We start from the raw sequence: 26,104 nt of genomic DNA, 5'->3' as shown, positions 1-26,104 counted from the left end.
AGCAGTGCAGCGAAACCAGCTGGACCCGTTAATGGACTCGTTAATGGGGGGTCCGTCTAGTGGCTGGATCCATCGCAGCTGGCGGTGTTTGACAGCTCTCCGCTGGGGAGCGGGATGATGACAGGCATTTCAGTATCGCTGAAATGGACTGAAGCCAGGGAGTGGTGTGGAGGGATTAGAAATCAGGTAGGTGTTTCATCCAAGCTATCAGGATGGATTTTCCAGGTAAAGACAGCTGGCAGGTAACAAGTCTCTTCGGCCTGGTGAAAGCTGCAAGCAGCATCCAGCTCAGCTGCATTATTTCAAAGGCACGCCTCTGGATGGTGCTAATTAGCAAGACAGAACTGTCACAATTACGGAGTTGGAAGTAAAATGAAAACACCAAGAGGAGCAAAATGTCTGCAGCAGAACGGCCTGGAAAAAAAAATCTCAAGGCACCTTGATGTTATGTTCAAAGCCTCTACACAAGAAGCACGTAACATTGATAGCTGCGGGGGGGCAAGAGATAAGGGTTCCCTTGCTGGACCTGACAGTTTTCCTGACTAATCTGGGGGGGTCATCACTTACCCACTCTGTGCCTCAGTTTCCTCACTGTAAAATGGGGATAATGGTATCAAGTCATCTCCCAGCAGCACTGCAAGTCTTCAGATCATGCTCATAATCCATGTGGAGAGCCTCAAATGGAAGTTGCTATATAAAGCATGAATTTATCTCACGAGCAAATGACTGACCAGCAGCACTGAGTTAATATTAGTAAAGCCACTGGGATGGATTTGCAAAGGTCTGCTCGATGAAGACAAATTATTCTCCTTGACAAACCAGCGAATGATAGTTAGCTCTGTCCCTGTCATTGGCTTGCTGGAGGGGTATAAGCAGATTTTGTGCATCTGCATTTCTCCCATGTAATTGCCTGGCTTGACTAAGCCGATTGCCAGACATGGAGAAGTCTGAACAGGGCTTAACAGATCCTGGTGGGGAAAGAGGAGTTTATCAAACCACCTTTGATGGAAAACCCTCTTTCAATGCTAGTCCTTCTTTGGCAAATAGCTTCTTAAACCTAAAAGGAGTGACATTTTACATAACAGAAGCAGCTCATCTGATTTTTACAAATGCAACGTTCACAGTGAAAAAGATTCTCCTATTGATCTCACACTTGATTCTGGTGTCAGGTTCAGAGATTCTGGCTCTTTTGTTACCTCTGTTTCTGTGACCAGCTCCTAACACAGCTGATAAAACGCCATCAGTTGTCACAGGTGTAACACAGGCTCCCAGCCCTGGAACATCAGGGAAGGAGGCTCATCTGCGGTCTGAAAATTTGAGGGTCCCTAAAACCATGGGTTGAAACCTACATGAGACCATTTCAGCTTTTCACCCTGGTGTGGTCTGGTAGGTAAACTGAATTGCGAGCAGGATACTGTGTGCCATCCTCTAAAAGGCTGCTAAGGACCCCTCAAGGTCCTTTACACAGGTGCTTCTGCTTTTGAAGTGCTGGATACGGGAACCTTTGGGGTACCACGATTGCGGACATGCTTCTGCTTGCACGTCTAATCTTTTATTGACTTGGAATCTTAAATGGTTGACTAAATACATTTATTTTTTAGCAAGCTTCTCCATTCCCATTCTCCTCTTCCTCCTCCAGATATCGCAGGGAGCTAGGGAAAGTGAGACCATGAACGAAGTTGTTGTTACAGACCCCCGTTTATTAGTTGAGGAGCTCAACTAATGGCATTTGTTGCATCCTTGTGTCTTTGTGTTGTCAGGAGGAGAGAACAACAGGACGCTCCAGAATCAGAACTCACGGCATTTCTCTCTTGACTTGGTAAGCCTCTATGGTGCTGGGTTTTGTATGTACATTATATGGACCATAGTACTCTGTATCTCTGATGGTTTTGGACTCTGGGAGGTTATCCACATCAGTATAGCTCTCCTCCTCATCCAAGGGCCCGGTGACAATGATTTTCGGTATAATATACCTTTTCTTCTTGGCTAGTTTCTCCACTGGAAAAGGATAAAGAACAATGACCCCAGGCCTTAGGAAAGGGGATGAATTCTCTCCTGCAGGCTGCTAACAGAGGGGAAGTGTGCATGGCCATATACAAGGAGGTGCATTGGGATTTTATAGGATGCGTGTACCAATCATGCTATTGAGCTAGGCCAACACAGAAGCTTAAGCAACATTTCCTACAGCACAGGACAGGGCTGGGAGAAGGGCTCTGCTCAGAGGGGCTTTTACTGAACATGGAAACCTTGCGCTTGAGCCCATGGCTCCTCTCTGCACTTCCAAAGAGGGAGGTACAGGTGTCAGGGGAGCCCCGAGCTGTGACTTTGGTGGGTTCCCTGCTCCATGTGTTTCTCAGGTGGGTTTGGAACAGCTGGCCAAAGACCTTTTGTACCCAGCTAATATCAAAATGGGGACAGAGCATTGTCATTGGGCATCTCAGCCCCTTTGACAACAGTGGGGGCCTATAACATTGTGGTCCCTTTAAAACAACATCTTAAAAATCAGGATCAGTCCAGAGCAGTTTAGGCTTCATCTGATCTGCTTCAAAGCTCTCATACTTCAGGGAGGGCTGCTCAGGGGACACTGAACAGCTGTACACATCTTTGCAGTGACTGCTCACACCAGCCCCACCTCTCATCCCCTACCTTTCTTTCGAGGCCTGTCTTCCGCCCCCGAGCTCTTCTGCTGCTGCTTCTTGGCTGATTTACCGCTGGGAGCTTGGACATGGTTCGTGTGGGCCTGTGGTGATGTTTGGATGTGCTGGCTGTGCTTCTGGAGATCCGTCTTTCTCTGCTCCCATGTTTGGCTGACCGTGGGCAGCTGGGCATCAGCTGCAGGAATTTGGGATGCAAAGAAAAGAGAGGGAAGGTGAAAAAGTGATTTAGTGTCATGGAGCCACAACAGCCTCTCACCACGCTGAGTCCTCTCCTGCCTGCATCTGTATGTGATCACATCAGAAAGGCTCCTGGATTCGGGAATATTCACTGGCAGCAATTCTACCATTTCCATCTATCGATCCCCTTGTTAGGATTCCTTCCATTCCAGACCTACCTTAAAAAACCTCCTCGTTGTTCTTCCTTCTACTGGCTGTAGATTCCTCTGCGCTTCTTCTCATTTCTTTATCAATCCCCTACCAGCGCTACCTTCTAATCTGTATTCACCCAATACAGATTAGGTACCTAATCGTCTCTTTCCCCCATGTGTTTATTTATAGATACCGTTTATTTTCCAAGCTGCTTTCACTTACCCTCTAAATCCCATCTTTCCTTTTTAGGCTGGCTTTCTTGGCATGGCCTATCGGACATCTGATAAAACTGTCTTGCACAGTTCCCAGTAAGCAGGTGCACATTGCCATTTGAATTACCCCAGCTGGTCTGGTTCATAATTTTCTTTTCAGCTTTGTGAAAGTGCCTGTGCACTTTGTGTGCGTCTGTGCAACTCTTTTGGTCTTTACTGTGTTTTCATATAGCAAAAAAATCCCTGCAGTGACCACTCACTACTAGTGCTGCGACTGGTTCCTCTGTCTGTCTAGAGGAGACTTACTATCAAAGTGCCTTCTGTTGGTGCAATATTTGCAAAATAAATGTACCAGGAAAACACAATTTGGGTGGAAAACTCGACCCTCCCGACCACATTATAGTCACCAATGAGGGTGCACAGCACAGTCTTCACAAACAGCCCTAAAATAAAGCAAGACACGTGAACACGGAAGAGGATGCGAGATCGCCTGACAGAGGACCACTTCCCTACTCTGAGACACAGCCCTGGTGCAGAAGATAAAAGCCCAAATGAGGATCTTGTACCTCTTCTTGCTACAGCAAAGCAAAAATATTGACTCAGTGATAAGGGCTCTCTGGCAAAGTGCGCTGGGATATAAGTGACAAGCGATCTGTATGAGCTTTGCTTCCCTACAATATAATTCACTTGCCAGATAATCAAGAGATTTGATAAGACTTTAAACTAGAGGTATAAGATGGGGAGATCTGAATGCTGAAAATCATATTAGCCATCTATATCTGTGGTTCTCTACATCTGTGCTGCGGTGCCCTGGTTGAGAATCACTGAACTACTACAATCACCGGCACTGCACTAGGCAGCAAACTGGAAGCTCTTCATATGGACAGCAGAGTCACAGTGAGCCCTGGGAAGGACAGAGCTTTGAGGTGTGCCTTTGACCACTCTGATGTTGTCTTTGAGACCTCTCACCCCCTGGTCCCATAGCATTTGCCCTTCTTCCCTTCATACAAGCAACAGTGGTGATGACAAGGAATAAAGGTAACTACTGCCCAGGCATAGCATATTCCAGAAGGACAGGCTCAGGACAAGATGCTGAGAAGTGGCCAGCAGCCCGTGTGAGAAGGAACCACTACTCCACCTGCCCCACCTGCATGCTGGCACCAGCTAGCCAGGGTCCCTGAAACCTTGGCATCCATCTCCCTATGCCACGCATCTCCAGGTGGATTTTGAACCCCCCAGCCCAAGGCTCAGTGTACCCAACACAGATGAGGGAGAGAGACACTGGATTGTTATCAGGCATCTTGGCCCCTTTGATCACGCTATAAAATGAAACTGCTGCTGAGCAGTTTAGGCCTAAAAATCAGGACAGCTGTGGCAGCCCAGTGAGGATTACCAAGCCGGGGGTGCACAGCAGGCAAGGGCTAAATGCAGCAGCACGGTGGCCGGCTCAGCTCTGCTTTTTCCAGCCCTGCCACACACCCCTTACCTTCTCCCTGAGGAGTCTCTGCACACCCCCAAGTCTCCTGCCACTGCTGCTTTGCTGATGTACTTGCAGCTGCTTGAACAAGATAGCCGTGGGCTTTTGAAGGGCTTTGCATGTGCTGGCTGTGTTCCTGCCAATTGGCTTCTCTGAGCTCCTGGCTCCGGCTCCCGTCAGCTGTAGGAATTTAGGATGCAAAGAAAAGAGAAGGAAGGTGAAAAGGAAGCTATGTTAGCTGGTTAGTTCTGCATCATGGCATTACAGCTGCCCTCGCTACACTGAGTCCTCTCCTACTTATATCTGCACAGCTTGCGCTCAAGGCAACTCTTGGAGCTGGGAATTTTTAGAGGCTCTCATCTCCATCGGTTTGGCCTTACCACAGCAAATGTACCCCAGAAAAGCCAGGTACTGCCATAGCTATTGTATAACTGACCTCACTGGCTGCTTGCACCATGTCTGTGAGATCACCGGTCTCCCCGAACAGCAAGTTTGACTGTATTCGAGTTCCTTTCCAAAGCCAGTGCCTCAGCCCCCCACACCTGTGCCAGTAGCCTTCACAACTGATCCACAATTTCAAACCTGAGCACATCCCAGCCTTCACAAGCAGCTTTATAAGAACAATTATTTATTTATTTTTTAATTTGTATCCACGGCCAAATTAGCCAAAACTAATTCCAAATCCAAGTGTCCAGAACCATAAGTGTCCCTACTACCAGCAAACATCCACCTGCACCTAGGTCTTCAGATGTTTCCAAAACCTTTGGTGGGCATCCTACTTGCAGGCCCAAGCCTGGAGGCTTGGGGTTTGGATGCCCCTGAATTTTGCAAGCAGAAAAAGGAAAGGGAATTAGACACGAGCTGGAAAAGGAAAGGGGCTGCTGCCTGTATCTTGGATGCTTGGCAGATGGAGAGAGCTGCTTCAGTATTTGGGGTACCCCGGAGCTTGTACCCTGGGTGGTCAGGCAGCCCCCAATGAGACCAGCATTGCTGGTGGGTAGAGGGAGACTCAAGGGGGCAGATGTCCCTCCTCTTCTAGTCCAGCACTTGTTGCTCACTTGCTCCAGCTCTCCAATTCCCCAGATACAAGCTCCAGACATCATCCTTCCCGTACCACAAACCTCCCAATGCTGTATTCTTCAAGGGAGCCATCAGGCCAGGCTTAGACTGACCTGATGATGTTTGTGGTAGGTATCAGCCAGGGATACATGAAAGGCAGACTGCGGAGGAAGGACCTAGACACTACTGTTTCTTCTCAGATTCTCACTGTGGGTACCAGGGGCTTTCTACATTATCTGTGCAGGAGGTTTATAGGATCAGACAAGCCAAAGCCAAGCTTCTCCTCTGATCTGTCGTGTTACTTTATGCCTCTACAGCAGCATTTCTCAACCCATGAGTCACAACAGGTCACAAGAATATATGAAAGGGTTGGGAACAAATTTTAAACATGGATTCTCTTTTAAAGGAGAAAAGTGTGGGAAACTGTGGCTTTTCCCTTGCTGCAAGGGGCTGCTTGGGGCCTCCTTCCCCACACACTGCAGGGCTGGAGGCAGTGGGTTGGGAGCGAGGGCACTGGGTTGGGACTAGCCATCAATGTCTATAAATGGGTCCTGGTACAAAAAAGGGTGAGAACCACTGCTGTACAGTGCCTCACGTTGGCAGGTCTCCCAGCAGGAAGGGAGCACAGCTGGCAAGCCCAGGGGCATACAGTACCCTTTTAATCCAGGAGGAATGGGGTGACATGGTCTCCTCTGAGGTCAAGTAATGTATGAGTTGGTTCTCCCACCCCGCTGCCCCCAGTGTGTGGGGCAGAGAGTGGGTGTGTGTGGGGGAGTAAAACCCCAAGCAGCCCCTTGCAAGCTGCAAGGGAAAAGCCAAGGTTTCCTACATTTTTCTCCTTTAAAGGACAACGCATTTTGAACGTTAGTTTGCAGCCCTTCTCGTCAAGAGCTGGGATGAGAACCAAGGAGTCGTGCACGTGTACGTGCACGTGCACATCTCTCTCCAGCAACTCCTGCTCCCTCCCAGAGCAGAACAGACTCCAGGTGCTCCAGCCCCCTGGCGTGCAACCCCCATCCTTCCTCCCCTCACCTTAAGAACAGCGCCTGCCCCCAGGAACAAGAGCTCTTTACCTCTCATGTGGCCGCCTCTGCTCTGCCGCTGCCCCATAGATGAGCCCACCGGCTCTGGCTCAGGCTTGGGGCTCTGCAGCTCCCCTGCTCGCACCACCAAGGGTCTTTTGTGACACACCCGGCAGCATCATCGGCAGCAGGGAGGCAGCGAGCTGAGGCTGTGCCGGAGGGACCGCCGCATTATGCGGGAAAGGCTCGGGTGGCTGCCCAGGCTCCACGCAGCGCACGTCAAGAGGCAGCGTGCAGCCCTGGGAGCTGCTGGCGGGGGGCATCCCCACATGCTTTAGGCGGATTCATTTGAACGGGCAGCGGGCGAGACTGGCAGGGGCTTCACAGGCAGAGGCGGGCATCACGGGCGGGGGTACTGCAGCAGCAGCAGGCTGCATGGGTGGAAGATGCCCCCACCCAGGGCTGGACACGGGCACGGGCAAACCTGGAGGCTGCCCAAAAATGGTGAAAATAATGATTGTTATTATAATTATTACTGATGAAGGGAGGCCCGATACTACAAGTTCGTCCGGGGCTGCCCCCCGCCCCACAGCCGTCCTCGTGCCGGTCCCCGCTTATACAGGCTACAGAGCAGGGCCTGGCAATGCGCGCGTCGCCTGGTGCAGAGGGGGAAGCGGCGGCTCTCGCCACCCGCTGCGGGAGCCCTCGCGCCCCGCACGTGCCCGCCCGGCACTGAGGGCACGTCTCCCTGTGCGCATGCGCCGTCCGGAGAGCGGCGGCGGCGGGCTCGGAAGAAGACGCGGCGAGAAGCGCCGGAAGCGGCTGAGGAACCCGGAAGTGCCAGGAACGGGGCCTCGGAGCAGGATGGACGGTGAGTGACCCCGCCTGCGGAGGGGGAGGCGAGGAGGTCGCCGCATCCCTGGGAGCGGCTCCCTGCCTGCAAGGAGAGGAGGTCCGACCTGGGGGGCGGGGTAGGCCTTAGGCAGGACGGGGTGGTCTCCATGGTGACGTCATACGGGGCTCCCCCGCGCGGGGTCTGCCCAGGAGTGGGCCCCTGCGCCTGCGCGTGGGAGGTCCGGCCGGTGCAGCTCCAGCCCACAGGGAAGGGCTGTAAACAAACTTTCAAAATAGGCTGTTGTTTAAAGGACAAAAATGTGGGGAACCCCAGCTTTTCCCTCGCTGCTGGCACGGGGCTGCTGGGGGCTTCACGCCCCCACGGGCACCCGCCCCACACACCGGGGGCAGCCGGGTAGGAGTGAGGGGCGCTGGGTGGGGACCGGCTGCTGATGTTTACAAACGGGTCCTGGTGCTCCGTGGGACAGTCTCCCCAAAGCACAGCTCCCGAGTTGAAGGGGGTGTCAGCTTTTTATTAATAAGTGTTTCAGAGCCATCTCTGAGATGTTCCAGATGTCGTCTCATTTCTCTTTCCAGATACACTCTTCCAGCTGAAGGTGAGTGCATTATTTCCCTCCCCGCCTCCCCCCAACTTGGTAACTGAAAGCGGGGGCAGGGAGAGGTAAGCAGCTGCGTGAAGCTCTCAGTACATCGGGCAGTGGTGGTGGTGGTGGTGAGATAAAGGGCAGCTCTGTGCCCTGTGAGCAGAGGTTCCTCGTGATGCTTTGATTCAGACCTTGGAGACATCCCCAGCCATGTCGCTGATGCTTGACTCTGTGTCAGTGTAAAGGTGGCAGCGTGGCTCACAGTTAAATAAGGTGCATAATCTCTCTGTGTATTAGGGGCAAATCAGTTTAAGCCCATTAGGCTGTATTGGCCTTTCACCTGGTAATTGGATTGCAGTGAATGGAAGCTGGTCTGTCACTCTTTTGGTCTTGGCAAACGGAGAGGAACGGGCATGTTTGCCATCAAGATTTACATCTTGTCTCCAAGTGCACAAAGAAGCTCTTTAAAGCTGTGTTGTTCTAGCAGCTTGGTGCCTGTGCAGCACCCAGGCATGACAGGGAGGGGGAGCCATTGGCCTGGATTTACTCGCCGCACCCAGCAGCAGCAATCTAGGCGCCCAAGTGGTGTAAAACACCTGCGCCGGCATCCGGCGAGAGGGAGCGCATGAATAGCGCTCTCAGAAAAAACAATTCAGGCCAACCAGTTCTGGCAATTCAGGCCAACCTGGACAGGCTGTCAAGGTGGGCAGATCCAAACCTGATGACATTGGACAGAGAAATGCAAGGTGCTCCACCTCGGGAGAAAATACCCACATCATACTTATAGGCTCATCAGTGCTACACTCGCTAGCACCACAGCTAAAAGAGACTTCAGGGTCATGACTGATCACAAGATGAACATGAGCCACCGATGCAATGCCACAGCTGGCAAAGCAAATAAAACACTGGCTTGCATCTACCAATGCATCTTGAGCAAGACCCAAGAAGTCATCCTGCTGCTTTACTCGGCCTTGGTGAGGCCACAGCTGGAGTACTGCATCCAGTTCTGGGCTTCACACTCTAGAAAGGAAGTGGAGAAGCTTGAGAGAGCCCAGAGGAGAGCCAAATGCATGATCAGAGGTCACAAAAACAGGCTTTATGAGGAGAGGCTGAGGCATGGGACTTCTCAGCCTGGAGAGGCAAAGGCTCAGTCAGGGAGGACTTGATGGCAGCCTGTAAGTACATAAGGGGTGCATCAGGATCTGGGAGAGCGTCTGTTTACCAGGGTACCCCAAGGGAAGACACAGTCCAATGGTCACAAACTGCGTGAAGGCCACTTTAGGCTGGACGTAAGGAAAGACTTCTTTACTGTCCAAGTCTCCAGAGTCTGGAACAGGTTCCCCTCAAAAGAGGTGCAAGCACCTACTCTGGATACCTTTAAGAAATGCTTGGATGCTTATTTTGCTGTGGTGATCTGACCCCAGCTGACTTCCTGCCCCTTGGGCAGGGGGCTGGACCTGATGATCTCATAAGGTCCCTTCCAGCCTTAATGTCTGTGAAATCTATGAAAAAACATACCCCGTGTCCAGCACAATTTCTATCCCAGCGCCCCCTCAGACTTCAGCCAGCCCTTGCTGTGGCTGCTGAAAAGGCCAAAGCAGAAACTGAGGGCTGCTCCTAGCCCACCCTTCCTGAGAGCCACCTGCCACCTCCTGCTTTGACCCATGGGCTAAAATCTCAAGTCCCTCCCCTAATGCCTCCTGTGGTGGGGTTTTGCAGCAGGAGAGACCACCTGCCTCACTGCATACAGTGGACAAGCTAGCACTTCACTGCAGCCAAGGGTTGTTTCTATGCTCTCATAGCATGCAGGTTTTTGGGGAAAGCCTGGGAGGGCTTTTGGTATTGCATGAGTACTTGACCCCTTTGTGCCTGAGTGCTGAAGTCTGCTTGTCTTTAGTTTACAGCAAAGCAGCTGGAGAAGCTCGCCAAGAAGGCTGAGAAGGACTCCAAGACTGAGCAAGCCAAAGTAAAAAAGGTGAGGTGAGGGCACCAACTGCAGAGCTTTCTGCTGAGGATGGATGCAACCACTAGAGATCCTCCCTGAATGCTAGGTGCTGTTTCAGATTACACGTGAGATCCTTTGGCTCAGTGTGTGAGGGACAAGGAATCTCTGTGGATTAGATCCAAGCAGGCGAGTTTCCTCCCACTTTGTCGAAGCTCTAGCCCCAACAAGCCCCACTGGAATCTCAGGATCTCCTAGTACCCTGATATGCTGAGTCTATGTATAGTAAAATGTTTGATGCCACCGGCTCCACTGAACATGTTTGAATTCTACTCCCAGCCAACACTTTGCAGTCATCGGGAACACAAGGCAGATTCCAGGCCTGAGAGCAGCTGGGTAGAAGCGTGAAATGTGAATCAAAATGGAATTTTCCATGCCAATCTTTCCCCTCCCCCACTGCAGGCTCTTCAGCAGAAGAATGTGGAGTGTGCCCGCGTCTATGCCGAGAATGCCATCCGGAAGAAGAACGAAGGGCTGAACTGGCTTCGCATGGCCTCCCGAGTGGATGCTGTGGCCTCCAAGGTCCAGACGGCAGTGACCATGAAAGGGGTGAGAGTGCTTTCATTCTGGCTACACAGCTCCAGGGACAGGAAAGCCTCTCCCTCCTTGTAAAGACTGATGCTACAAGTCCTTTCCCTTTCTTAGTTGGAGTTCTTGGCAGGAACCTTCCCCCAGCCCCAGCCAGGGGTTTGGTGAAGGCTCAGCGTTGAAGCAGATGCTTGGCAGTCTGACACAGCTGCGGTGCCAGCCTACGTGATAGCTTTGGGATGTGATCTGGTTTCACTGGGGGGACTCCCTCTGGCTTGTGATTTTAGCGTATGCTTGAGCCTGGCTTGGCAGAAGCCAGAGGTTCGTTTCTGGAATCGCTCCCCTGCCTCACACTTGTGCGTAAGAGACTGAGTGTGAGCTCAGCTGTGTAGTACCAGGCATCTTTGAACCCTGTCTGTGCTGGAGGTGGAGGTGTTGGTTGCCCTGGACACCTGCAGCAGCTCTCTGCTCCCAAGCCACCACACAGCTGGAGTGCAGAGGCATGTGGCCTGACTGTGGGGCTTTATCTGGCTTTGCTGCTTCCTACTAAGTCCAAGGTTGCACAAAGCTGTCATCAGGGTGCATTGTACCAGCATTTGAAGTTCTGCAACAAGCAGAGAGAAGACCAAAAGGGGCAGAGCTTTCAGAAGGCAGGTCTCATGGGCACTTCTGTTGCTGTGTGTTTGGCTGAAGTCCCCTGTTTGCTGGAGGCCCAGACTGTAGGATGGTGTGCGCCAAATATTGACCCATAACTGAGGCACGTGCTAAGGAGTTGCATCTGCCTGGGTGAAGTGCATGTGGATGGCAGCTGTGTTCTCAGAAGCTGTCTGTGCACTTGTACACATGCAGCTCTTGTGTACAGACTGAGGGCCCCTTACGTGCGCTGCAGGGCCAAGGACCTTCATGGGCAGGCCACAGTGGGCATGCCCATGACACTGAGTATCCTGGGCCAGGCCGGGCTCCTGTCACAGCTGTGACGGCTTGTCTGGCCTCTTACATGTGCATTTTTCCACCTCCTGTTACAGGTGACTAAAAACATGGCTCAGGTGACTAAGGCTTTAGACAAGGCTCTGAGCTCCATGGACTTGCAGAAGGTGTCGGCCGTGATGGATAAGTTTGAGCAGCAGGTGCAGAATTTGGATGTGCACACTTCGGTGAGTCCCGTGCCTGCCTGAGGGATCCAGGGGTAAATCTTTCTGGGCTGCTGTGCCCTTGGGGGCCAGGGTGCGAGCAAGAGTGAGCTTGTTCCCCCATGCCTCTGGGCTCAGGGGGAGGCCTCCTGTTGGCTTTTCGTGCCTGGGCTCCTATCTGCCATCCATGGATGAATTGCAGAATTGTATGCAGAGCTCTGTAGTTTGGGTAGCACACTGAGGCCACAGTTGAGATCAGAGCTCTGCTGTGTTGGGCGCTTCTCACACCTGAAGTGAGAGGGGAGTTCTGTCCCAAAGGGTGTGACTGGACAGATGAAGATGAAGACTAGACATCAGGAGGTGCGACTTCACTGTCAGAGTGGCTAGGATCTGGAACCAGCTTCCAAGAGAAGTGGCTCCTACCCTGGGGGTCTTTAAGAGGAGGCTAGACAAGCACCTTGCTGGGGTTGTTTGACCACAGTACTCTTTTCTGCCATGGCAGGGGGTCGGACTCGATGATCTGCTCAGGTCCCTTCCGACCCGACCTACTATGAAACTGTGAAGGGTGGGGGAAGAGGAGTCACTGTCCCTGTGCTATGCAGGAACAGGTACACAGACAGAAGTGATGTACCTGGTGTCTCAGGGAGTCTGCAGGGGGTCAAGGTTCAAGGGTCATATTGCTGGGGTGCCAATGCAATACTTTTACTCCTGATCAGGGTTACTGGAGCATTCACTCTTGCGTGCTTGTGGGCCTGGCTGTAGGGGTGTCTCTGGGGCACTGCTGGCCTGCCCATACCACAACTGGGAGGGTGTGAGCTGTCCAGTGATGGCCACGTGCTTCCCAGCAGAGCCAGCTTTAAGCTGCTTGATCCTCACCTTGGTGTCGGCTGAGTGGTGCTGACCACAGCCACGGAGAAAGCAGCTGTAGCTAGCCAGCCAGTCTCTGCCAAGACATAACAAGCCGTGTGCACTGCAGGTTATGGAGGACTCCATGAGCTCGGCCACCACATTGACTACGCCCCAGGAGCAGGTGGACAGCCTCATTGTGCAGATTGCGGAGGAGAATGGCCTAGAGATCATGGACCAGCTCAACCAGCTCCCCGAGGGGGCCTCAGCCGTGGGGGAGACCTCTGTCCGCACCCAGGAAGACCAGCTATCCCGGAGGTGCTGCCCTTTCCTCTCTGCCTCTCCCAGTCCCATGGGCAGCTCAAAACATCCCCTGCCATGGTGTAGACAGCAGGGGGAGTGGGACTGATGCTGCGGGCTCTTATGTTGCTGTGCTGTGCTCGCCTGTGGGAGTCCATGGGCTCTCATGTGCCCCTTCCCCTCCATCAGAGCCTGGGCACAGAGGACCCTATTCTGATCTGCAGGCGGAGAAGGCCCCCTGCCCCAGCTAGCATGTGGGTAGGGGAGGCGCACCACAGGGTACTGCTTGCATAAAGCTGCCAGTGATTTGGCACAGATCAGCCTCCCACTGTGGCTCAGCACTTGGCAGTGCTCTGCCAACAGTTCTGGGAACAGGCTGTCTCCTGGAACCTCCCCAGGAGAAGCTTGTAAGCTTCCTCCTCTTCCTGCTGCTCTCCCTTGTGCCACCGTGAGCTGCACCCTGCAGTTCCAGGGGCTGGATCGGACCTCCAAGGGTATCAAATCTGACCTCTTGCTGCACAGCTTGAGCTGATGCAGCCCTGCTCCTGGACCTGGTACCCTGGGGAGTTAGAACAGCGGGGTTTGCTCTCGGGGAGCTTTGGAGGAGGGTATTCACCTCCTCAGCCCCCAGTCATCTCCTAGATGCCCTATGCTTCTTCAGTGTGTCCCCAGGTCTCCCCAGGACCCAGACAGATGGCTCCCCCTGACTCCGCCTGATGTGCCCTAAGGGCTTGTTCCATGTCCCGGCTTGAGCCCCCCTCCGCCTCTGGCTGCAGCCTCCCACATGTCAGTGCCTTGGAAGGGTCTCCTGGGTGGTGCACAAACAAGGCCTCTGAGCTTGTTGCTGCCCTGCCAGTGCAGAGCTCTGTGCTTCTCTGCCATGTGGGATCATGCATTTCCTGCCAGGGGGTTGTCCTGTTGCCTTCCAGGCATGGGGGCATCGCCCTGGTGCTGTGAAAGGGGTCCTGCCAGGTTGGAGTGGGTGTCTGGAACTGTGTGTGGCTCCTTCCAGTACTGTCACCCACTGCTTGAGGGCAGACTTGCTCCCTACCCTGACCTGGAGGTGTTGAGCCTTGTCCTGTCCTCACCGCTGACTCTTTCTTTCTCTCTCCTGCCGTCCCGTCCAGGTTGGCTGCCTTGCGAAACTGAGGTCCTGTCACCTCGTGGACTGCTGTTCCCCCAACAAGACCACCTCTCCTGCAGCCCATCTCCAGGCTCTGCTCTGGGGACAGACTCTTCTCCTTTTTGGTGTTTCTTTTATTCCAGCAATGACTGCTTCCTGCCCAGCCAGTGGGGAGATGTTCAAGGGGGGGCTGCCAACACAACCTTGCTCTGAGCCTGGAGAAGCATCTCTGCTGGCAGCGTGTTTCATGGCTGGGGCCAGGGCCCTTGGTGAGCACAATGGCCCTGGGCCCCATTTCTACACTACACGGTGATCTTGCTGGAAGCTCAAGTGCTTTTCTGTTGGGATGCTGGTGCCTGAGTCTCTGCTGATGTCTGTGTCTCTCTAGTGATTGTCATGCATCCCTCTGTCACAGATTGGTCTCCTGTGGGTAGTCCCTGGGCTGCTTCGGGCAGCGGCACAGTGGGCAGCTTTGTGCCCCTTTCTTTTGTGGCTTTGTGTCATCATGAATTGGGAAGAAGAGACTGGCCTGGGTTTGCCTGGGTGCTTGCTGTGTTTCGCGGGAGGGCCGAGTGGAGCAAGCGGCGTAGGCCTGTGCCTTGGTGTGTTGCCATAACAGCATGTTCCCATGCACTTGGCTCCCCCATGCTGCTGTGCCTGCTGCACTCCTGCCACTGTGCCCCCGAAGGCCTCACCTGATGGGCATGGGTCCTGCTGTGCCAGCTCCCAGCCCCCAGTGTTGGCATCAGGGTGCCAGCCTGCCTACCCACCTTGGATTCCCGCACCACCAAGTGACCTTTGCGAAGCTGACTCCTCCCTCACCACCATACATTCACCTGTTGCGCACTGCTCTGGGGGAGGTGACTCCCTGTGAGACAGCTGGACCAAGGGAGGACCTCACCTGCTCCTGGCACTGTCTGCTGTGAGCCCCAGCAACAGGCTGCCCAGAAAGCCAAGCCCTTCTGCGAGTGACGTCCATGCCTGTCCTGCCTTGAGCATGTTGCTTAGCTCCTCAATACCTCCGTTGCCTTTACCTCATGGGCCTCCAGCTCCCCCTGCTCGCATCTGGCTGGCAGGGTTCCCCACGCTACTGCCCATGGCACAGAGCTGGCGAGCTTGTGACCATGGAGCTCTGTAAGAGGAGAAAGCTGTACCCATGCCAGAGGGAGCTCCCCATGGCCCAGCCCAGGAAGATCCAGCAGAGCTATGTGTTGCCCTTTCACGGTCTGCTCCATGTCTGTGCTGGGGCAGCACACACCCAGCCCCTTTGCACTGCAGCAGCTAGATGAGGGGTGGCTGATGGGGAGAGGCAGGTCCGGAGAGCTGCTCCAGCATGTGGGGATGGGTCCATGTGCGTTTGCTGTCCCCAGCTGTGCTTGAAAGAATGTCTGGTTGCTCCTGGCAGGCCGGCTAGGAGGGATGTGGTACTGGTGTTTCACGTCTGCTCTGCGGGTGAGAAATCCCAGTCGGGGTGAGGCAGCATCCGTACCCCCTCTGCCTCGGGGGCTCAGCTCTGGCGTTGCCTGGTCCCTCCCTCTGCTGCAGGCCAGAGCTGCTTTGTACAGCCCCTGTGTACAAAGACCTCTGAAGTCTCTTGGGAATTTTTCCCTCTGCAGTCCTTGGGCACAGGTGTGGGCATGGCCAGAGGGAAGATCTTCCTTCCTGGAGATGCTGTGCTCCATCTCCAGAAAAAGGCCGAGGGACTAGTTGAGTCGGGGCTGGGGCAGTCACATGTTGGGTGTCCAGGCCTCTGCTGGCCTGGGCTGGGGGCAGAGCAGGGGACTGCGCTGGAGCGGAGCTGCCCTGCATGCCCTTATCGGGGTGTCTTGGGGCAGCCTGACCAGCGCAGGGCCCTGCATGGATTGGGCCCTGGCTCCTGCTGCCTGGAGGCACGGAGCGGGCTGGCTTCTGTCCTGCGCAGGCATCGGTAGCTCCCTGCCTGGTGCTGTGCAATGAGGATGGGAGGGGGCCCCGGCCCCCCACACAGGGGCCCTTTGCTCCTGGGGTGGCACCACGCTCGCTGTTTTTAAAAGCCTGTTTTGTTCACCTTTGTTTTGAAACCCTGTGATTCCCTGTGCTTTCAATAAAACCCCTGTCCTTGAAGGTCGCCTCTCAGGGCCTGGCTGCCTGGTCATCTGTGGCTGGGTGGAGCAGTGCTCACATGGGCTGTTCAGGTCTGGGGGGCAAAGGGGGACCTGTGTGAGCCCTGAGCTCCTGGCATCCAGGCTCCCTCCACAAAGCAAAAGCTGCTTTTCCAGGGGACTTGGGGGGGCGGCTCTGGGTGTACCAGACCACTGGGTGACAGCTTATCACTGTTGCTCCATGGTACTGGGTTCCCAGGCTGTGGGTGCCCCTGAGGAACGGGCTTGGTGGATTCAGCTCTGGTTTGGGGATCCTTTGCTTTTAAGAGCAGCCCCTTTCCCTGCCCAGCACAGCCAGGTCCAAGTAGGGACCGCCCTGCTGCTTGGCTGTCTTCTCCCAGTGGGCACGGCTATAACCGGCTGCGTCGCCGGAGGGAGCCCCGGGCCAGGGAACCGCTCTCCGCTGCAGCCTTCTGCCTGGGCTGAGCCTGCCAGGGCTGAGCTGCTCCCCACGCCTGGGCCTGAGCACCTGCAGAGCGCAGCCCCGGGTCCAGATGCCTTTCAGGACAGGTTTCTCAACCATCTTGCATGCTGCTACTTGTGGGGAGCATTGCCAAGCCCCTTGCTTGCAGGGAGCATTTCCCCGTCCTGCTGCGGCCCCAGTCAGGCGGAGGGAAGCAGCTGGCAGGGTCGGGTTTCTAAAGCACTTGGGTGCACGGAGGTGGCCCCTCAGCTCTGCCGGCTGCACCAGCCCTGGTTGTGGCTTGGGGCAAGTCCCCGGTTGTGGCCCCACTCATGTTCAGCTCCAGACTCCCCAGCTGCTCGGACCCTGGGCGAAAAGTCCTCACATCCTTACTCCAGGGGGTCACGCTCCCGCCCTGGTGGCTCCCAGGTGGGTAGAGCTGATGGCACCCTCCCACTGCTGCCCGGGGCTGGGCCCAGCGCACTGGTGCCGCGCAAGGCAGGAGCAGGCCTGCGGAGCTCTTCCCAGAGCACGTGCGGCACTGCTGAGCCACGTGTCGCTGATGGGAGATGGAGCAGGGGGAGACCAGGACGTGGCACGTGCCTCGGCACCGGGCTGCAGGTTTCCAAGCCGTGCCCGGTGCCCTCGGGCAGTGGGAGCAGAGCCGGGGGAGGCTGGCGGGCCTGGGCCGGCTCTTTCCCCGGGTGCTTGGCAGGCAGGCAGGGATGGGTGAGGGGGCTCTGTGCTTCAGCCAACTTGCAAAGGCAACAGGAAGATGAATCTCGCGCCGGCCTGCGTTCCAGCTGCTGCTGCCGCCCCCGCCGCAGAGACAGGCTGTTCTTTAAATGTTAAAGGAAATTGCTAAGGAGATGATTGATTAGCCAATTAATGAGATAATGATTAATGGCTGTGCAGCACCTCGGGGTGTAAACAACACCGCTTGGCATTGCTGAATGCTCCTCTCTGCCCCCGGCTCCGGCCCTTGGGGCAGCGTCTCTGTCCCTGCTGCCAGGGTCCTGTGCATGTTCTGGGAGAGGTGAGGCCCGGTGCTCGGCGCTGTACGGATGCAGTGCCCCAAAGCATAGGATGATCAGCCCTGGTTTCTCTCCAAAGCAGCCACAGGACTCGCTCCACCTGCTTCCAGGGCTGTTGCATCACAGCCGCTGCAGCGGTGGGCCTGCTCCCCATCTGTCTGCTCTTACCCCGGGCTAAGCGAGCGCGAGGCCGGGGTGGCCGCCCCATGGTTCAACGGCCATTGGCTGCAGGGTGCGCAGGCAGGTCCCACAGAGCAGCTGGCATGTGGCAGGCCCTGGCATGGCTGTGCCTGGCCCTTCGTCTCGGAAAGACTTCACTCGGAGGCTCCCGGGAGAGGGCTTTGGCATGGCAGCCAGGGCCCAATCCTGCCCAGGCTGGGCTCCCAGCAAGGCTGGGGGGCGCTGGTTTAGGTTGGTGCAGCCCAGTTCGGTCGGGCTCAGTCCCCCCAAATGAAAGGCAGTCTGCAGGGGGGCACGGGGGTTTATTGGCAGCAATGCCATGCTCTGAATGGGTGGGCAGGCAGCAGCCGGGCTGTTGGCTGAGCACCCGGGGCTGTGGGAGGAAGGAGCGGCTGTGAGCAGAGGCCATGGCACAGCCCGTTACCGTGGGTCGTGGCAATGGAAATGCCCCCGCTCTGCTGGGCCTGGCCTCGGGGCAGCCGGCAGCCAGCTACGTCCCCTGCAGGTGGTGGTGGCCTGGGGGACGCGGCCTGGCCGTGGTGGGGCGGAGGGCGCTGGACCCTGGATCCTACTGGAGCAGGGCGCGGAGGAGCGGGACAGCGAGGGTGGCAGGCAGGAGTCCGGGCACGCTGGCGCTGCCGGGGTAGCCGTAGCGGGTCCTGCACTCCCCGCCCAGCTCCTCGAACGTGATGGGTATTTCGGCAGGCGGCATCTCCTTCGACAGCCTGGTCCCCGTCTGCGGGAGAAGGGGGCAGTCGGGCTCAGTGCGCAGTGAGTGCCTGGGGGTTGGGACCCCGGGAGCTGCAGGGGCTGGGGTGGCTCCGCCGCCTCTTGCACTCACGTCCTCCACCTCCTTGAAGACCCGCAGCAGGTTCTCGGCCAGGGCGGCCCGCACCTCCGTCTCGTTCCAGTTCCGCCGCAGCAGCTCGGCCACCAGCTCCGGGTATTTGGACACGTCCTCCAGGCCCTGCGGCACCCTGCCAGGCCACGAGCGCAGTGCGGAGCCCCGCGGGGAGTTCCCCTTGCATCCCCGTGAGCCTGCGCCAGAGCCGTGGCCACCTCTCCCGGCCCCCCCCGCCCACCCTTACCTAGGGACCCCGTCGTAGTCCCCGCCAAAGCCGACGGCCTGGTAACCCGAAAGCTTCTTCACGTAATCCAGGTGATCTGCAGCAGGGAGCGCGGGGCTGAGCGGGGCACCCGCCAGCCCGGGGAGGGGGAGCCCCACGGCCACTGCCCCACTGACCTGCGACCTGGGAGAGGTTGGCGTTCTGGTTGCAGGACACGTAGTCATTGTAGAAGTTCACCATCACCAGACCACGCTTCTGGCCCTGCCGGGGAGGTGTAGCACCAGGTTGTGGAGCCCCATGGCCCCTGGGGACCAGCATCCCAAGGGGCCCCATGTCCCCTTAGGGCCACCCATTGCAGGGGGCATCCACCACCCCTCGCTGCACAGAAGCCCCTTTTGCTCCAGTCCCGGGAGCTACTGGCAGGTGCTGGGGTCCTTGCCTGGGAGGCTGGAGAGTCCCAGGGTTTGACTCCCAGGGTCGCAGTTGGCTGCCAGCTGCGGGGACCTGCATTTCCCCTGGCACGGTGCTGCCATCCTGCACTGCTGCAGCGGGGCCAGGCCCTCCCCTTGGCTTGTGCGGAGGGGACGGGGCAGCCGGTCTCCAAGGGCCTTGCGGCATGCAGGAGCCAGGGCTGGACCCACGGCACCTCGCAGGGGCTGCTTCCCCTCCTCCCCGGGCCTCGGCGCTGCCCAGCTCACCACCACGCGGAGGACATCGTCGGGCACGTTGCGCCGGTGCGGACAGAGCGCATAGGCCGACGAGTGGCTGAAGATGACCGGAGCCTTGGAGATCTCCAGGACATCTGTCATGGTCTTCACCGACACGTGGGCCAGGTCCACTATCATGCCCAGCCGGTTCATCTCCAGGACCACGCGCTGCAGGAGAAGCCGCTTGCACGCAGGTGCCAGCCCCCCCGGCACCCCCCATCCGCCCCTTCCAGCACGGACTGCACGGGGCAGGGGAGCCCCGGTGTCCTAGCTGGGGCCGGCTCCCTGCTCTCCAGGACCTGCCTCGCTCACCTTCCCGAATACCGACAGCCCGTTGTGCACCGCCTGCTCCTGCTCCGTGTCCACCAGCCAGTTGTCTGCCCTGCAGCCGCAGCCAGTGCCCGCGTCAGCCCAGCGAAGGGCAGGCTAGCTGCCCCCCTCAGCCCCGCTGGCCAGCCCGTCCGCGGTGGGGCCGGCGGCACCTTACCAGGGCGTGTTGCAGCTGTGGGTGAGCGTCATGTAGCGCACGCCCAGGCGGTAGAACATGCGCAGGGCGCCCAGGCTGCTGTCGATGGAGTGGCCGCCCTCGATGCCGATGAGGCTGGCCACCCGCCCTGCCTGCCAGGCCTCCCGCACGCCTGCAAAGCAAGCACAGGGTGGCCTGCTGCAGGGCTCCCCGGTCCGCGCCCAGCCCCAGCAACGTGGGGCTAAGCCGGACCCCCGGGGCCCAGCCGCTGACCAAAATTTGCAGAGGGGGCACCCAGGAGGGAGGCGCTACCCACAGGCAGGACCTCCAGGGCACGGGGCATTTCCAGCTGCCCCGCTGCGTGTCCCGCTCACCTGCACTGCTGCTGACGCAGGTGAAGTCCTGGGGGTACATGAGGCACATGCGGTGGATGACGTCGATCTGCTCCAGCGTGCGCCTCACCGCGTCCTTGTTCTGCGTGTCGCAGGGCACGTAGGCTGCCCAGAACTGGAGGGAGAGCAGCGTCAGCAGGCCTGGACCCCCTGCGCCCGTCTGCACCCACCCTGCGTGCCCAGGGGCAGCGCAGAGCAGTGGAGGTCGGGTGAGTTGCCCGGGGACATCCTGGCAGGCAGTGGCAGAGGCAGGGGCCGGGGCTGGGAGAAGAGTCCCACTGCCCTGTGGGGGCTGCCGCCTTGCTGGGGGCAGTCCCTGGGGCCCCGTGACTGGGAGGAAGAAGTGAAAGGGAAACCGGGGGCCTGGGTGCAGGGCCAGCCCCTGCAGCGTGGGAGCGTTGGGGTCCCCCCGCCTGTCTTCAGCCCCTGCCCCCTGCCCGGGCACTGGGTGCCTACCTGCCCCCCAACATGCCCGCTGCGCAGCTTGGGGATGCTGGTGTGGGTGCCCTCGAGCAGCGTGAGGTTGGCCTCCGCCATGGCCAGCTGGTTGTTGAACTTCCTCAGCAGCTGCCAGGGCAGGTCGTTGTGCCTAGGCAGAAGCAGAGGGGCTGGGAACAGCAGTCCAGCGTCCCATCCCTGCCCCCTCCCCAGGGGAAGCCCTGCCTGGCTCAGCTGTGCGGGGTGCGGCCCCCACTGCGCAGCTGGGGTGAGGACCCTCCATGGGGAAGCTCGCAGCCTCCTGCCAGGAATGAGTTTGCAGCACCTCCCAGTTCCTTCCTGCAGCTGCAGCTATCTCGTCCTGCACCCGCTGCACGCAAGCCCCACCCTCGATGCCTGGGCCAGGCCCGGGGCGGCTGGCACACCTGCCAGTGGCTTGGGGCTGGGGGTCCGGCGCTTGTGCCAGCTCAGGTGGGGAAGGGGAAGGCCCTTCCCTGCCTGCACCCCCGACTGCAGCTCTCCGCCATCCGAGAACAAGGGGTCACAGCACGAGTGGTCAGGTAGAAGGACCGCCAGGAAGGTCTTGGTCACCCGGCAGGTCACTCCTGCCTGGGACTCGTGGCTCCCAGGTATGGGGGGAGCCGGGCCGGATTCGGGCAGGGGGAGTTGCAGAAACCTCTTCCGCGTGAGAACTTCCTCGATCTCAAAGGCTGGAGGCCGCAGGTCTCCTTCCCGGCCTCCGCTCTCTGCTGCCGTCGGATGCAGGAGGCGACGGGGACCTTGGGGCTGAGCCCGTGCGGGGCCCCGCCGGCCGCGCCCAGGGCTCACGAGGCGCCTGCTCGAGGCCCGTCCCCGGGGCCCTCCTGCCCTAAGAGACCCACGCCTCTGCAGCCCCCCGCCCTCGGCCTCGGCGCCGGCCCGCGCTGGGACCTGCCAGGGAGTTTCTTCCTGGGTGTTTCTCTTCCCTGGGAGGAGGCTCTGGGAGCCGGCGGGATCCCCGCAGGGAACCCCTGCGCCACGCCTTGGAGACTCCAAGCCCAGTGCCCGACTCGCTGTCTGCTTCGCGCCGCCCAGCCTGGCCCGCTCCCCTGCCCGCCTGCCAGGCCCTGCTCCCGGGGCAGGCATCCGGCCGGGGGCTGCTGGGGGGGCAGGGCAGCTTTGGCGGCACGGTGCAGGTGGCCAGGAGAAGGGTGGGGGGCGCAGGGGGCCAAGCGGACGGAGCTGGGCCCGGGCCCGCCATCCCCCTGCGGGAATACCACCGCGCGGCCCGGCACACACGCGTGGCCAGCGAGGGGGGGTGCACTGTGCAGTCGCCGTCAGGAAACGTCTCACCGGGGGGGGCCGTTGCATATTCGCACTTCCTCCTTCCCTGCGTCACCCGCCTCTGACGTCCCCTCGCCCCTTCCCCGTGTCGGCGGGGAGCTGTGGCTTCCCCTCCGCCACCACTGACGCCACAGTCTGCGGCTGCTTTGTGCCCCCCACGTAACCCAGGGGCAAGGGGGGCTCTGCTTGCAAGGCCTCGGCTTCGGTGGGCTCAGGCCGACCCCTCTCCTTGCTTGTGCAGGGGCCCGGGGAGGCTTCTTGCCCCTGCTGTGAGCAGAGCCAAGGCAGCGGCAGGGTGGCACGACCCCCCCGGTCGCTGCGGTCGCAGGAAGGGGAGGCTGCGTCACGGTCCCCCGGGACCGTGGGGGAGTCCGGGCAAGCCCCAGGCAGGGCAGTAGGTCCCCACGGACCAGCGGGGCCGGGGGGGCCCCAGCCCCGCTGCCGGGAACGGCTCAGCCGGGGGGTTTCTGGGGTCCGCGCGCAGCAGGGTGCGCTGGGCAGCGCCTTGACCCCGTGGCGTCCGGCCGGCGTCCCTGCCTGCACCGGGCTTCCCCGCACCCTGTGCCTAGCAGCCCTCCTGGTCCGGCGAGCTCAGCGCTTCCCAGGCCCCGGGCCTCGGGCTCCCCAGCCGAGCAGGGTGCGGCACGGGGGCTTCCCGGGGCATGCCGTGGTCAGGGGCTTTCTCTGTCGGGAGGTTTTGTAGGAACTGAGAGCTCCTGGGGTGGTGGGAACTTTCCCAGCCCACGGGCTCCCGGGCTTCCCTAGGCCAGGCCCTTCGTGGGGGAAGCCGAGCTCTGGAGAGCGGGGAGGGGCTGGCACGGGCTCCTTGCCCAGCCCACGCGGCCCCGGCACTGGGGACAGGCGGCTGCGTGGCACCGTCCCCGTGGCTCACCCGTCAATCACCGGCGTGTCGTTCATGATGCTCTTAGCTCTGTCCAGGAACGGCTGCGCCAGCCCGAGCACGAGGCAGGACGTGAGCAGGCAGCCCCGCAGCATGGTGCCTGGCACCCCCGGGACGTCCCTGCTGTCCTAGTGAAGCACCGAGGACTGGGCCGTGCCCCAGTGTGCCGGGCAAGGGTTTCCCCGGGTGATGTAGGCCCGTGCCTTGCCAGGGTAAATCAGTAACCTGCCGGGGGCTATGAAGCAACCATCCACCCCTCATCCAGGCTCGGTCCTGTCCCGGGGAGCGGGCACTGCCCAGTCCAGGTGCAGACACATCCTGTCCTGCCCACCTCTCCGGGGGGGGAGCTCCCCACCTCCCGAGGTCTGGCCCAGGGCTCCCGCGCCCCATGCAGGAGCTGTGGGAGGCATGGTAGAGATTTGGGGAGCAGCCACTTGCTCTGCTGCCCACCACCTGTGCCCGCGCCCACGCTGCTCTGCCCAGGTTTGGCGGGGGGGCGCTGGCCCCTCGCTCTTCGGTGACATGCATGGTTCCTGGCACCGCCGTGCTGTGTCTGGGCGGGTAATGACTTCCAAGCATTGCTATCAGGTGGGAGTGACCTCGGGATGAGGAGAATTACTCTTATTGCGGCCATAAATTGTCAACAGCGATTGTGGCCTGTGACAACCAGGAACCCCAGGTGTTCCCATGATGCTCGGGAACTCCTGCTCGTTTTTCAGCCCCACCTCCGGGACAGGTAGACTGATTCTGAATGGTCCGTAAAAGGAAATGTCTTTCCCCCGCTTTATTTTGTCTTCCAAAAACAAGGTGTGTGTTATTAGAGGGCATGTGGTAGGCCAGTAAATATGGTATTTTGGAAGCCGGTGTCCACCGAAGTGTGTTGGAGGTACAGGACCAGGCAGGCGTTGGAGGACGCCGGGAGGCGTGTAGCACGCCGTCTAGGCTCACGCTGCTCTGGAAACCAGCTTGGGGGCCCCGGGAGGGAACCAGCGCAATCCAGCGATCGGCTAGCCCCTTAGCGTGCCGGTCTTGGACCTTCCTGAGGGCTTCGTAGCAAAGGGAACGGACGGTTGGGAGAGCGATGATGCTCCCCCAAGCAGGGGCCGGACTAGAGACGGCCCCTGCAGCTCACTTACGATGCTGTGATCACTCATGCCTGCCATGTGCACGTCAATGCGCATTAAGGTGTCACAGAAAAACCAGGCTAAGTGACTTCAGAAATGTTTGCGACAACTGTGCGCAGCCGTTCCAGTGACAGAAAGCTGGCCCTGGCCCATCTGGGATCTGCCGAGGAGACAAACAGGAGACACCTGCTTTGGAAATTTGGAGCAAGTTCTCAGAATTGGCTGGGAAAAAAAACGTTTTCTGAGAAACTTCCCTGACGCTGCAGGCGAAGGGGAAGCTCCAGGCCAGTGGTCTTCACTTTCAGTAGACTCCCTGCTTATTCGCGTCCAGGCTCCCCTTGGCCAAGGCCAGCTCCGAGCTTTCGCTTGCCTTCTGACGAGGGCGGAACACCAGAGCAAAGGCTTTCGTACTCGGAGCTCCCAGCTGAGATCAATCCTGTGCATGCGTTTGCACACCTACCAGCGTACAAACACGGGGCACGGTGCGAGGTGTTCAAAGCGTCGAGCGGCGTCCCACAGTTTCCTGGAAAGGCTCCTTGGCTGAGTCTGCTCCGCGCGCCGTGCACAATGGCCCTGACTGAGTGTGAAAGCAGCCGGGAGCGCGGGAAAGTACTGAGCGGGTGGAGAAACACCAGCCTGCCGCGCTGCTGTCGGAGAAGGGAAAGACCGGGGGGCTCTCCTCCGGGCCTGGCCCCAGGCCCCAGCCCCAGGCAGCGGTGTGACTGCACGACCCCTCTCTGCTGCCGGGCGCCTTCAGGCCACAGCTAGGCTGCTTGCTAAATTGGCTTTGTTAATAAATAACATTGACAAATGGGGTTGGTACATCGGGCAATAGCTTGCATACTTTTCTAAACCGACTAAAGGTTACAGCAATGTTACAAAAAAAAACCAACCCAACCAAACCCTACATTTTTTCTGTAGTTGTCTCAACAGAAATGTGATTTTTTTTCCCATTTTGGATGCATTTCATAATGGAAAAGTTGTGCTTTTCCTAGGTATTGGAGGACCTACTGCCAATTTGTTTTGCGTGCGAATACCGGCAGTATTTGGCAGTCAAATGACTGAGCTCGGGTGAGGTATTTGACTAGTCAAAGAAAGTTCAGAGAGAGAGGAGGCCCGGGCGGGTGGGGATCCAGCTGTGGTGCTGGCCGGCAGGCGCCTCTTTGGGGGCAGCTGTGGGGCCAGGCCCCAAACTGGGCGCTGAGACCGACGGATGGGGCAGGCGGGGCAAGGTGCTGGGGGTGGGTCCCCTCCAGTTCCCGGCAGGGTCTGAACCCCCCCGGGGGGCCCCGCACCCCCACCTCACCCCCGCAGCCCTTGTCTTTGCCCCAGGGGCAGAGGCCAGTCCTGGACCGCCATGGCCCTCCTGCTTGGGGGGCGGGGAGGGACAGATGCGTGGGGGACACGGGCCGTGCGAGCCCGAGACCCCTGCCGCCCACCAGGCCCCTGGGACAGCTCGCGCGGCCCCGGCCCCTCCTTCCCCGGCCCCCGCCAGGCATTGGCGGGGCCGAGGGGCAGGGAGGTTCCTCTTTCTGCGGCTATTTAAAGTCCCGGGCCGGGGGCCAGCCGAGCCGCGGGGCATGGACAGGATGGAGGTGACGGAGCACTTCGCGGGCATCGCCCTGCCCGGGCACCTGCACACGCAGGAGTCCTTGCACGCGGCCGCCGCCTTCCAGTTCCGGGCCGGCGACGTGGTCGTCGCCACCTACCCCAAGTCCGGTGAGCGCGGGCGCGGGCGCGGGCGCGGGGGGCAGGCCCCCGGGC

General features: G+C 58.7%; 4 protein-coding genes across 5 annotated transcripts in view; 2 read left to right on the top strand and 2 right to left on the bottom strand.

The window, feature by feature from the left end:
• Positions 1–1,426: 1,426 nt before the first annotated feature.
• SPATA33 (spermatogenesis associated 33) lies at positions 1,427–6,155 on the bottom strand. 2 transcript variants are annotated; one of them, XM_019536062.1, is made up of 4 exons: positions 5,888–6,155; positions 4,725–4,895; positions 2,647–2,832; positions 1,427–1,998 (listed from the first exon to the last, which is right to left on the bottom strand). In XM_019536062.1, the coding sequence occupies exons 2-4, from the start codon at positions 4,834–4,836 to the stop codon at positions 1,796–1,798; spliced, it is 501 nt and encodes a 166-aa protein (XP_019391607.1). In that variant the 5' UTR covers positions 4,837–4,895; positions 5,888–6,155; the 3' UTR covers positions 1,427–1,795. The 2 variants fall into 2 exon arrangements, with proteins under 2 accessions (XP_019391607.1, XP_019391606.1); XM_019536061.1 differs by lacking the exon at positions 5,888–6,155 and having other exon boundaries at positions 2,647–4,818.
• A 1,396-nt stretch (positions 6,156–7,551) lies between these two features.
• CHMP1A (charged multivesicular body protein 1A) lies at positions 7,552–16,277 on the top strand. Its single transcript, XM_019536060.1, has 7 exons — positions 7,552–7,667; positions 8,228–8,247; positions 10,133–10,210; positions 10,640–10,786; positions 11,791–11,919; positions 12,872–13,059; positions 14,169–16,277. The coding sequence occupies exons 1-7, from the start codon at positions 7,553–7,555 to the stop codon at positions 14,188–14,190; spliced, it is 699 nt and encodes a 232-aa protein (XP_019391605.1). The 5' UTR covers position 7,552; the 3' UTR covers positions 14,191–16,277.
• A 1,933-nt stretch (positions 16,278–18,210) lies between these two features.
• DPEP1 (dipeptidase 1 (renal)) lies at positions 18,211–23,382 on the bottom strand. Its single transcript, XM_019536054.1, has 10 exons — positions 23,208–23,382; positions 21,011–21,143; positions 20,537–20,669; positions 20,184–20,334; positions 20,009–20,078; positions 19,688–19,864; positions 19,166–19,250; positions 19,011–19,086; positions 18,764–18,899; positions 18,211–18,658 (listed from the first exon to the last, which is right to left on the bottom strand). Exons 1-10 carry the CDS (start codon positions 23,309–23,311, stop codon positions 18,491–18,493), a joined length of 1,233 nt encoding a protein of 410 aa, XP_019391599.1. The 5' UTR covers positions 23,312–23,382; the 3' UTR covers positions 18,211–18,490.
• Positions 23,383–25,780: 2,398 nt separating this feature from the next.
• The window catches only part of LOC109310726 (sulfotransferase family cytosolic 2B member 1-like), a 3,068-nt gene continuing 2,744 nt past the window's right edge, over positions 25,781–26,104 (top strand). Inside the window, exon 1 of the mRNA XM_019536059.1 lies at positions 25,781–26,059. Within this exon, the coding sequence (XP_019391604.1) occupies positions 25,921–26,059 (139 nt within the window). The 5' untranslated portion in view covers positions 25,781–25,920. The remainder of the gene's footprint in view (positions 26,060–26,104) is intronic.

This window comes from Crocodylus porosus, unplaced genomic scaffold, assembly GCF_001723895.1.
Source record: "Crocodylus porosus isolate Cpor-Errol unplaced genomic scaffold, CroPor_comp1, whole genome shotgun sequence".
Classification (NCBI taxonomy): domain Eukaryota; kingdom Metazoa; phylum Chordata; order Crocodylia; family Crocodylidae; genus Crocodylus; species Crocodylus porosus.
This window is presented reverse-complemented; position numbering and strand designations above follow the sequence as displayed.